Source organism: Microtus ochrogaster, unplaced genomic scaffold (genome assembly GCF_000317375.1).
Source record: "Microtus ochrogaster isolate Prairie Vole_2 unplaced genomic scaffold, MicOch1.0 UNK6, whole genome shotgun sequence".
Taxonomy (NCBI): domain Eukaryota; kingdom Metazoa; phylum Chordata; class Mammalia; order Rodentia; family Cricetidae; genus Microtus; species Microtus ochrogaster.
The window spans coordinates 20214-31404 of record NW_004949104.1 but is presented as its reverse complement, the minus strand read 5'-3'; the positions used below and the strand labels follow the sequence as shown (position 1 = coordinate 31404).

The 11191-nt window shown below is 38.9% G+C and overlaps 1 protein-coding gene across 1 annotated transcript in view; it reads left to right on the top strand.

The window, feature by feature from the left end:
• The window catches only part of Naa16 (N(alpha)-acetyltransferase 16, NatA auxiliary subunit), a 54740-nt gene extending 43940 nt beyond the window's left edge, over positions 1 to 10800 (top strand). Inside the window, exons 16-20 of the mRNA XM_005366039.3 lie at positions 1647 to 1755; positions 2781 to 2879; positions 3203 to 3346; positions 8511 to 8608; positions 9534 to 10800. Of these exons, the coding sequence (XP_005366096.1) occupies positions 1647 to 1755; positions 2781 to 2879; positions 3203 to 3346; positions 8511 to 8608; positions 9534 to 9716 (633 nt within the window). The 3' untranslated portion in view covers positions 9717 to 10800. The remainder of the gene's footprint in view (positions 1 to 1646; positions 1756 to 2780; positions 2880 to 3202; positions 3347 to 8510; positions 8609 to 9533) is intronic.
• The last annotated feature ends 391 nt before the right edge of the window (positions 10801 to 11191 follow it).

Sequence of the window (11191 nt, the reverse complement as noted above, 5' to 3'; positions counted from 1 at the left end):
CAGCCTCTCTCTGCCTGCCACACTGAAGGCCTGTGATCAGCATCAGGGTTGGTATGGTGACCAGAGAAACTGCAAAAGAAAACGTGTGTCATCTGGTCCGCGTCAGCATTTTCACCAGGGACTTCTCAGATATGCAAATTACATCTATCCCCCAAAGTGGTTAGAACAAGGATGCTTTATGGTTATAGAGTACAAAATCCCACTGCCCGTGCCAAACAGTGGTGCTTATCCTAATGCAGTCCATGTGAAGGGGATTACCTTCCTCCAGAGCTGGCTAAATAAACAATGACTTTTTTCTGTTATCTCTCAGGTTAGGACACAGATGGTAAATTTCTTGGTTAAATTCCTGTATCAGTAAGCTGAGGTGAGTGAGGGGAAGTGTAAGGAGTTAGAAGCTTTTTGTAGGGTTAGAGCAGGGGTCAGCTGTGGTTAGCACTTTCCCAAGTCATCTGCAGAAGAATTTGGGACACCCAATCCCCTTATCAGGAAGGGCTAAGAAATAAACTTGGACATGTCCACCCCTATCTTGAAGGCTCCAACTGTGATCTCTTTGAAAGACTCCTCTCCTGACCAAATGTCCTGCCAAGATAAAAGATAATTGCAGGGAGCTGGCTTTCTTCTAAATACTTTTTTAATTGTTAATATTGAGCTATACATTTTTCTCTACTTCTCCCTTCCTCCCGTCTCCTCTTCTACCCTCTCCCATGTCCCTCCACCCCCACACTCCCATTTCCTCAGGAGATCTTGTCTTTTTCACCTTCCTATGTAGATCCATGAATATCTCTCTTAGAGTCCTTTTTGTTGTCTAGGTTCTCTGGGGTTGTGGCCTGTAGGCTGATTTTTCTTTGCTTTATGTCTAAAAGCCACTTATGAGTAAGTACATATTGTATTTGTCTTTCTGGGTCTGGATTACCTCACTCAATATGTTTTTTTCCTAGATCCATCCATTTGCCTGCAAATTTCAAGATGTCATTAATTTTTACCGCTGTGTAGTTCTCATTGTATAAATTATCTCAGGGAATGGAGCAGAAATTAGACTGTGGGAACCAAGGTTTTAGATTGTATGACTTAATTTCTCACCGAAGGTCCCACAGAGTGGGGATAGGTCACCCAATATTCCAGTTCGTAGGAAAAATGTGTCCAATAATTTATACACGCTGAATCTTTTGGGGCAGCTCCTACTTAGAGAAAGAGAGTGCTTATGGCTTCACAAGAGCTCTACTGTAAGAACAGTCGTTATACAAAAGGTGATAGGCCCAGCATTATGTGACTTGGTTATTCTCCATCAGAATGCATTCATTCTGGTGGTTAACCTTCCACTTTATCAGCTGAAACCTCACTGCATAATTCTTGTAGACTGCAGCAGGGCTGTATAAGAAAGTATACAAATGTATATCTGTACATGTTTATATAAAACTTGAAATGAACTTGGCATGTGTAGCTGTTTTGTTTTTGTTTGTTTTTGTTTTGTTTCTCTGGGTAGCTCTGACTGTCCTGAAACTTGCTATGTAGACTAGGCCAGCCTTGATCTCACAGAGATTCAACTGCCTCTTCTTCCCAAGAGCTGTGATTAAAGGTGTGTGCCACCACCACCTGACTATACCTGCTTTCTAAATACAAAATTTTTTTTCTCTGCTTCAAAATAGGTTGACAATCCATTAGAAGAAGCCATCAAGTTCCTCACTCCTCTGAAGACCCTTGCTGCTGATAACATTCAGACCCACCTGCTGGCATTCGAAATATATTTTAGAAAAGGTAACAAATTGTTTTGACTAAGGTTTGTATGCTTATTATTGTTTTGTTTTCAATGGTGCAGGGGGTTGAAGCCTGGGCTTCACATAGGCTGGCATGTGCTTCTTTACCCAACTAACACACTCTTAACCTTGAGTACAGCTTCTAGCCTGTATAATGGTGATCTCACTTAGATCCATTTTTGCTTTTTAGAGCAACCTTCCACAAAAGATTCAATTCCCTTTTTTTTTTCTACTCAAAAATTTGCTGGGCAACATATTAAAATATTATAAAATCCAGTATGAAAATATTTTGAACAATTACACAGATTGTTTACATGTTTTATGTCAATACAAACTAAAGTTTTACATTTGGGAAGAGGGAATCTCACTTGAGAAAATGCCCCTATTGAATTGGATTGGCCTGCGGAACATTTTCTGGTTTATTGTGGAAGACTCTAGCTCACTATGGGCTGGTGATTGTTTGAAGTATAAGAAAGCACACTGAGCAAGCCATGAGGAGCAAGCCAGTAAGTTCCTCCATGGTCTCCGCATCAGTTTCTGCCTCAGGATTCCTATATTGAGTTCTGGATGATGATGAGTTCAGCTGTAAGATGAAATAAACCCTTTCCTCCCCAGGTTGCTTTTGATCATGTGTTTTATCACAGCAGTGAAAACCTAACATTTATGTGAAGTATTTTTTTCTTCTTCTTTGGTTTTTTTGAGACAGAGCTTCTTTGTATGGCCTTGGCTGTCCTAGAACTAGCTCTTTAGACCAGGCTGGCCTTGAACTCACAGAGATCTGTCTGTCTCTGCCTCCTGAGTTCTGCAGCTAAAAATGTGCACCTCCTAGCCTATGTGAATCAACTTTTAAAGTTTTTCTTAGGAAAGCAAAAATTGTCTTAGATAATGCAAATTAACTTTGATTTTTTTCTCACAAGTGTGTTTTAAAAATTAAGTTTGTAAATTGAATTTAAGTGAAGCTAAAATAAATGAAGAAGATAACACACAAATACTGATAACATTTTTTGATTTGTTTTTCTGGCACAGGGAAGTTTCTGCTAATGTTGCAATCTGTTAAACGAGCCTTTGCCATCGACAGTAATAATGCATGGTTACATGAATGCTTGATTAAGTTTTCTAAATCTGGTAAGTATAAGGAGGGAGTGTTTATCCACATGCAGCCATGAGAAGCACTGTCAGCCATCCTCCATTCGCCAGGCAGGAAGGAGTCTGCAGAGATGCAATCTAATCAAAGTTTGCCTGATAGCAAATGGTAGTACACCTGTGATTTACCAATAAGATAAAATTAGTGCATTTTAGACTATACTGTTTGTTTCAGAGGGGCGATAGAATAATTTTACTCTGGATATATACATTAAGCTTAACACTAATTATAAAAATATTTCAGTTGATTTTTTCCCCCTGAAAGGATAGATGAAAAACAAATCCAAATGTTTTTGTTTTTGTAGTATCTGATCATAGTAATCTTCCAGACATTGTGAGCAAAGTTCTAGCTCAAGAAATGAAGAAAATATTTGTCAACAGAGATTTGTACAGCTTTAATGAAGATTTTCTCAAACACAATGCTACCTCTCTTCAGCATCTACTTTCAGGTTTGTATTTGGAAAAGTGTTCATCTAATTAATTATCAGAAAGAAAGAACATAGAACCATTTGTATTTTTTTTTAATATCTATTAATCTATCGATCTACCGATCGTACAGTGTCCTGCCTGCATGTATGTCTGGGCACTAGATCTCATTAGGTTGGCTGTGAGCCACCACGTAGTTTCTGGGAATTAAACTTAGGACCCCTGGAAGAGCAGTCCTCTTAACCACTGAGCCATCTCTCCCGTCCTCCCTTCCCAATTTGTATTTTTGACCTGGCCAAAATGTCCTTGTTAAAAAGGAGAATAGAAGCACCACTCTTGGAATTGATTCACACAGCCACGTAGGAAAGCTTTTGTCTATCTTACTGAGAGTTGCACCATAGGTGCTGGAGAGTGGCTCAGTGGTTAAGAGTACTGCTGCTCTTGCAAACCCAGGTTCAGTTTCCAGAGCCCCACATGGTGACGCACAACCATCCTTAACGCTAGTTCCAGGGGACCCAGTGCTCTCTTCTGACTTCTGCATGTACCAGGTACGCACACAGTACACAGATACATATACAGGCAGAGCAGTACACATAAAATATAAAAATCTTTTTAAAAAGTTGCACATTAACTCTGCCTTTTGATTCTATAGTTATACTTTTGTAAATAACTGAATCCAACTGCCATTGTGGGGAGTAGTTGTTCTTAGATGCTAGTGCAGGCGGATTACAAGTTTGAAACGACCTTAGTTGACTATGTACACAAACCCTGGCTCAAACAAAATTAATGCAAAGAAAGAAAGAGCTTTCAATACAAAGATATCTACTGAAATGTATATAAAATCTGGGGAAAGAGAATGAACAAGCGTGTGTTTGGTGATATGGGAAGCAGTGGTAAATGGTAGAGTGGAATCAGGTAGTCATTTAACCCTTTAAGACAGTGTGAATTCCATTGAAATGATTTATAATAACAATGAGTAAGAGATGTATTCATTTATTTATATATTTATTTTTGAGATAAGGTCTCATGTAGCCCAGGCTGACTTTGCAGCTGCTTTGATCACACTTACCCAGTTATCTGGTTATAAATAACTTTTTATATACATCAGCAGAGACCAGTGAACATTAAATCTCAACTATGTAAAAATATGCCTGGGAAAAGGTCTGAAAGAAAGTTTATACCAAAACTTTAATGTTGTCTTTGGATACTGAGATTATGAGTAATTTTTTCTCAAATTCTTATTGCCGTTATCCTTTTTAATTTTTATTTATTTATTTATTTATTTGGTGGAGGGGGTTTAATGCCATTGGGTTGGCTTCTTATAGCCAAGGATGACCTGGAACAGCTTACTGCGTCCACATGCTGAGTACTAAGATTAGAGCTATGGTCCACCACATCTGGTTTTATGTAGTGCTGGAGAGTGGACCCAGGCCTTCATGCAAAGTTAGGCAAACAGTTTACCAACTGTGCTACATCCCTTGCCTTGTGTTACATGTTTTGTGTCTTGAGAATTTATTTGTGTCCCGTGGGGTATTACTCTTGCAGCTTGAGGGGTGAGAGCCACAGCGTGACCCTGAGTTACCTGGGAAGCAGACTCTGGGACCAGCATCGGGGTGCAGATCTAGTTTAATGTGGAAATTCACTGGTGTATATACATTTACTATCCAGTCAGCTAAGGACACATGACGTTGTTATCCCATGAGTCCGAATGGCATCCACACCGTGGCATGTGAGGGTAAACATGAGGAGTAGCATATTCTGGCAGTGTGCCCTGGGACAGGGTGTGTGTCTCCAGTGTTTCAGGACCCCATTCTGTGTTGTCTAGTATACAGAAACTCAGATCTGCTCGAGCAGCCTCAGGAGACATTTGTGTTTCTCATGTTCCCTGTGTTTTAGAGACATCATCTGGACAGCGACTGTTCTCACAGGGTCCTGTTTTGTTTTGGAAAGGGTTCTAGGCTTCTTACACAGATTGCTAACATGTCAATGAGAACTAGATGAAGGATGGTAGAAAAGTTGGAGATAAAGTGAAAGATTTACCAAGTTTAACTGGGCTCTGCTTTTTTTTTTTAATTGATTTTTACTGAGCTCTACATTTTTCTCTGCTCCCCTCCCTGGACTGTGCTCTGCTTTAAACCATGTAGATAATTTTGCCTAAAATTGTGTAGATAATTTTAATCTAAGCTTTGTTAAAAAAAAGTCTTCATTGTAATACATGTGGAAGAATTAACATTTAAAAAAATTACATTTCTAGGTAGAAAGAGCAGAGAAGAATTTTTCTGTAAGAACAGAGGACGGGCTGGAGAGTTGGCTCAGGGGTTAAGAGCGTTCATGCACTGCTCTTCCAGATGATCTGAGTCAGATTCCCAGAACCTATCAGGAGGCTCACAGCCACCTAGAACTCCAGCCCTAGAGGGATTAACACCTCTGGCCTCTGTGGGTACCTGCACTCAGATACATAACCCCCCCCCACAGACACAGTTAATTAAAATAATTTATAATAACTAAATAAATAATAATAATTTTTAAATAGGTTGCTGCTGTTTGGGGGACCAGCCTCCAGCAGCACAGGGCTTTGATAGGAATCATGGAGTCGGCGAAGCTAAACTTTTCTATCTGAGACATGTTAAGGAAAAAGGCACTCACAGACTCTATTGATGTTTTCCTCCTTTATTCCAATTTTTGTTATTCTCTCTCTTTATTCTCTCTATCTCATGTTGTTTTACAGCTTTTATGCCCCGACAGAATCTTCCAGGCAGTACAAGAGTCAAAACAGTTGCATTCCATTTTTCAAGTGAATTATTATAGGTAAAAATATGTTTTTAATCTCCCTCACATGATCAAACATTTTATGTATTACAGATATTAAACAAATTATCCCAAGAACCCAAGCAACTTGTTATAGATTAACCATGTGGCAAGCAAGGTGTTTTTGTCAGGTCTCTTACTGGCAGGCTGCATTTTACAGTTACAGAGAAAGGACCAATCACTTAATCACAAACCTAAACTTTCATATATGAAAAAGAATCAGTCGGCTCTACTTTAAATCTTTAGGGTATGTATCCGTTCATTAATAGTTTTTATGTCAGGATATTGAATGGATATAAGAATTAATCATCACTTTATCTATCTATCTATCTATCTATCTATCTATCTATCTATCTATCTATCTATCTATCTATCTATCTATCTATTATGTATACAATATTTTGTATATGCCTGAAGGCCAGAAGAGGGCACCAGACCTCATTACAGATGGTTGTGAGTCACCACGTGGTTGCTGGGAATTGAACTCAGGACCTTTGGAAGAGCAGGCAATGCTCTTAACCTCTGAGCCATCTCTCCAGCCCTAATCTCACTTTTGGTCATCAACCAAACCTAGCAAGGAGAGTATGTCAGCTGGCCTATAATAATTGGGCTGCTTTGTTCTTGTTCCCTGACCTTGAAAGAGTCCCGCATTCAACTACTTGCTGTTTTAAAACTTTAGATTGTCTTCTTGGGTTTTTCACCTCAAAGTTATTTAGCAAAAACATCTTAGTCTAACTTTGTTTCATCTGTGACACACTCCAAGACATATGCACATATCTCCCAACATTAAGGTTAAAGAAATTTAAACGAACTGGGCTACTGAGACTCAACTGTTGGTCATTAACTTGAGCTACAATCTGGGCAGCTCCTTAGGTGAGACTCAGACCCTGACTGTGAAACATATCCTTGTATTTATTTTTATTCATCAAAGCACTATAAGCTCTCATAATTAAACAGTACAGCCTAGGGAGGGGCCATCTTGGCAATTCACAGGTAAAAATGCCCAGTAGAGTAGGATGTTTCCAAGAGATAAACACACAATATTACAGACAGTGGAGATCTCCCCACATCCACTCACCATGCTAGGTAGCAGAGAAAGAGAGCCGCAGCAAACATGTAAAGGCACAGCAGAAGCAAAAGACATTCCAGGGTCTGCAGTCCTGTGGCTTTTTCTAAACGAAACTGGCCCATCAGAGGATTCCATTCTGCTGGGCTGACTTTGGACCTCCAATAGCAACTTGCTGCTCCTCCGGCATGGCTCACGACAGTAGGTGAAAGTAATTTTTTGGAAGACCAGGATGATAGAGAAATGGTTTTTAAAATATTCTAAGGAAAAGGAAAATTTCTACCATATAAAAATAAAAGATGGGGGCTTCAAAGCCTTTATGGCTAATTTTGGTCAGCTAGTAGCTAGCTCCACTCTCTAATTTGAAGTAACTTTATTGGCAGTCTTGGGGGTGTCAGAGTACAATTAAAATATCCCAAAGAAAAAGAAAAGCTCCTTTAAAAAAAAAAAGTCAAGATACCATTTTATAACTAAGTTAATATGTATAGAGTTTTCAACAAAAAAAAATAATGTACATTATTAAGAATACAGTAGGAACATGAACATATGCCATATCATTTTCAGGACACATATGAAGTGTGTTTTGTTTTACTTTAAATAGCTTTTATAAATTACTTTCTTTGTGGAAATATCTTTCTTTGACTGTATTTCTTTGTGGCAGTAATTTATTCTTTAGATGCTTTAGTTTAAGGTACTAGCATTGTAAAAGTGGTTTTGAAAAAACAAAAACAAGAGTAGTTTTGGCTGTCGTTGATTATATAGGGTAACCCTGTACATTTATATTTTGAATTACATTGTTTCTAAGCATAGAAGTTGTCAAATTTGCCTTATTTCAGTAAGTGTTTGATAACTGTCTGAGGGAAAAGCTTTAATAATGTTTTGTTTTAAATTTTAATTTTAAAGTTTTATGTGTATGTGTTGGTGCACAGCATGTGTGTAGTACCTATGGAGGCCAGAAGAGGGTGTCAGCTTGCCTGGAACTGGAGTTACAGATAGTTGTGAGCTGCTGTGTGGATGCTAGAAACTAAACCTGGGTCCTCTGTAAGAGCAGCAATTGCTCTTCACTGCTCTTCGGATAGCTTTGTCTCTGTAACTCATGCTTTCATTGTAGCCCAAAGCTTCAGTGGGATGTTACTGAACAGGAGGAAATTAGGAGCACATGTCATAGTTGGCTACCCAGAGCTGGTGAATGCCAGCTCTAGCCCTCCACTAGATGATTAAACACTGTAAGCCACATCTGACTGGCCAGTATAAACTAGATGAACGTAAGCCTTAACAGTTGTTACTCATCTTGAAATGTCTTGGAATTTCAGGTGCTAAAATGATGTATTTTCTGGACAAGTCAAGGCAAGAGAAAGCAATTGCTATTGCCACTAGGTTGGATGACACTATAAAAGACAAAAATGTGAAGGTAAGATTCTTCACAGGCTGATTGATAGGTCTTGCAATATCTCACAAAAAGTGCATCTCTACAACAGTTCTAACTCGGTTAAAATGCTCAGCCTGGATGCAAATCTCAGCCCCACCTGTTACTAACTGTGTGACTTCAGGCAAGTTATGTTTCTTTTCTCATTTCAAAAATAGTGTGCAAGTGATACCTGTTGCACAATTGAGTTAAACTTAACTGAAATAGCAAAACATGAAGTCCTTCCTCCTGGCTCATACACAGAGCCACTTAGTAACGTGAGCTGTTGCCAGTAAAGGACACTTCCTGATATGGTGGTGTGTGCCTGTAATTCTGCGACTCAGAGTGGAAGCAGGAGCATCCGAAGTTCAGAGCTAGCACTGGCTACACACTCAGTTTGATGCTAAGGCGCCCAGATAAAACAAAAACTAGAATTATCTTTTTAAGGCTTTTGAGTGTTTTCCTCTCATAAATTTTTTTTTGGGGGGGGGAGGGGGCTGCTTGTTTGTTTATTGGGAAGGAGAGTGCCATGCCAAGAATGTGGAGGTCAGAGGACAACTTTTGGGATTTGATTCTCTACTTTCCCATATAGATCCCAAGATTGAACTTGAATTGTCAGGCTTGGCAACAACTGCATTTGTCTGCTGAGGCATCTCCCCATTCCCTTTTCCCCCTTTTGAGACAAGATCTTGCTATGCAGTTAATCTTGGAATTAGAATCCTACTTCAGCCCCCTGTGATTGGAAAGGCCTGTGCCATCACAATCAGCTCCAAGTTGGCGTTTAATGTTCTTTATTTGTAGTGAATGCTTACTGTAGATAAGAAGGGACTGAAGTCTTTCTCGGGGTAAGGAATAGGTTGTGTCTGTTGATTAAAATCATTAGCAAGCTGCTTGTATCTTTGTGAATTGATGTGTCCTCCTGTGTCATTAGACTCTTACAAAGGTTTCCGAGGCCCTGCTGGATGGCAGCTTTGGGAGCTGTAGTTCCCAATATGAAGAGTACAGGAAGGCCTGCCATAACCTGCTTCCACTTACCTCTGCCTTCCTGCCTGCTGCCACCGAAGCCACACTACACCGAACAGCTGACCATGAATTCTTCAAGTGTGAAGTTTAAAATCTTGTGCAAAGTTTGCTCTTACAGATTCAAATTTGAATTCGCATCAGGGTTTCTTTTCTAGTGTATATTTTATTGGTATGAAATGAAATATTTGGATAGAAGTTTTAAATGATGTATTATGTGAGCTTATTTTACGTTCTGTCTGGCCTCCAATTTACATAGACATCTGTTACAATTGCTTGTTTATGCTTGTACAGTCTTACACTCCTGAATTAGGAGTGTTGTTGCTTCTGTATTATACTTAGCTGTTGACTAACGCATAAACATCCCTCTTAACACTATTGTTTATCCTAGTTTCAGAACCTGTTTTGATCTCTTTATTGGCTTCTTTATTTGATTTTTTGTTTTTATTTTGAAGTGTTAGCTTTATGTTAAAAATAGCCATATTTTCCATTTTGGTAGTTAACATGATTCTCTCTTTTTACCTTAACTTGAATGATTTCTGTTCCCTCTTTGTGTCATTAGATTCTAATAAAGTAATATTTTTCGTGATAACCATATTCTTTTGTGACACTTTATGGTTTAATAAAGGTACTCCAGTTTTTATGTTGATGATGCAGAATGTGAAGACTGGTCTGCCTCTTAGTCATGTAAGTTGACCATGAAATTTCTTGTGTATTTGTTCTGGACTTACAGATCATTGTGGAGCAGTTGTGCTTTCTTGATTGATTGCTTAGAGAGCTAGCAAGTAGCTTATTTTGAGAGATTTTCTTCAAGGGAGCATGATTGGGCAGAGTACAAACTAAAGCGGCACTATCCCCCTCACAGCCATGTTTAACTACTTGGTGAATGCTTAGATCACTCAAATGAGAATTTAAACTATAATTAGTTAAGCTATAACATGTTGTTGATCAGTATTTGGGGGCGGGGACACCTTGCCATATCATATAATGAATCACTATTTCTCAGCTATATCAATGTCTAACTCCACTGTCTGATACAAACTCAGAATGGAGATTTTAGACAGTTCTAATTAAAATGATTTCTCTATCTCTCTAGAAACTTAGTTGCTGAGAGGAGAAAAACTAGCTGTAAAATAATTCCAGTCTCCACAATTCCACAATAAATTATTTTATACAAAGTTGTTTGTTTATATCTGTTGTTATTATGTGTCCATACTAGAAAAATATTTTTAAGTTTATAGAAGATGTGGTTATTGATAACCACCTCCCAGATATGTTTTGGTGCTACAGCAGCTGGGATTCCTTTTGGTGTTTTAAAAATTTAGAAATAGGCTAGGAATGATGGTGTACTCCTTTAATCCCTGAGTCGGAGACCAGTCTGCTCTGCAGATCGAGTTCCAGCCTACCTGGGGCTACATAGTGAGATTTAAAAACCAAACAAACAAGCAAACAATCTAATGGATACTTGCTGCTTGCCCTGATAGGTTAAAACATAGGTGGGAGGAGTAAACAGAACAGAATGCTGGGAAGAAGAGGAAGTGAGGTCAGACTCGACAGCTCTCCTCTCGG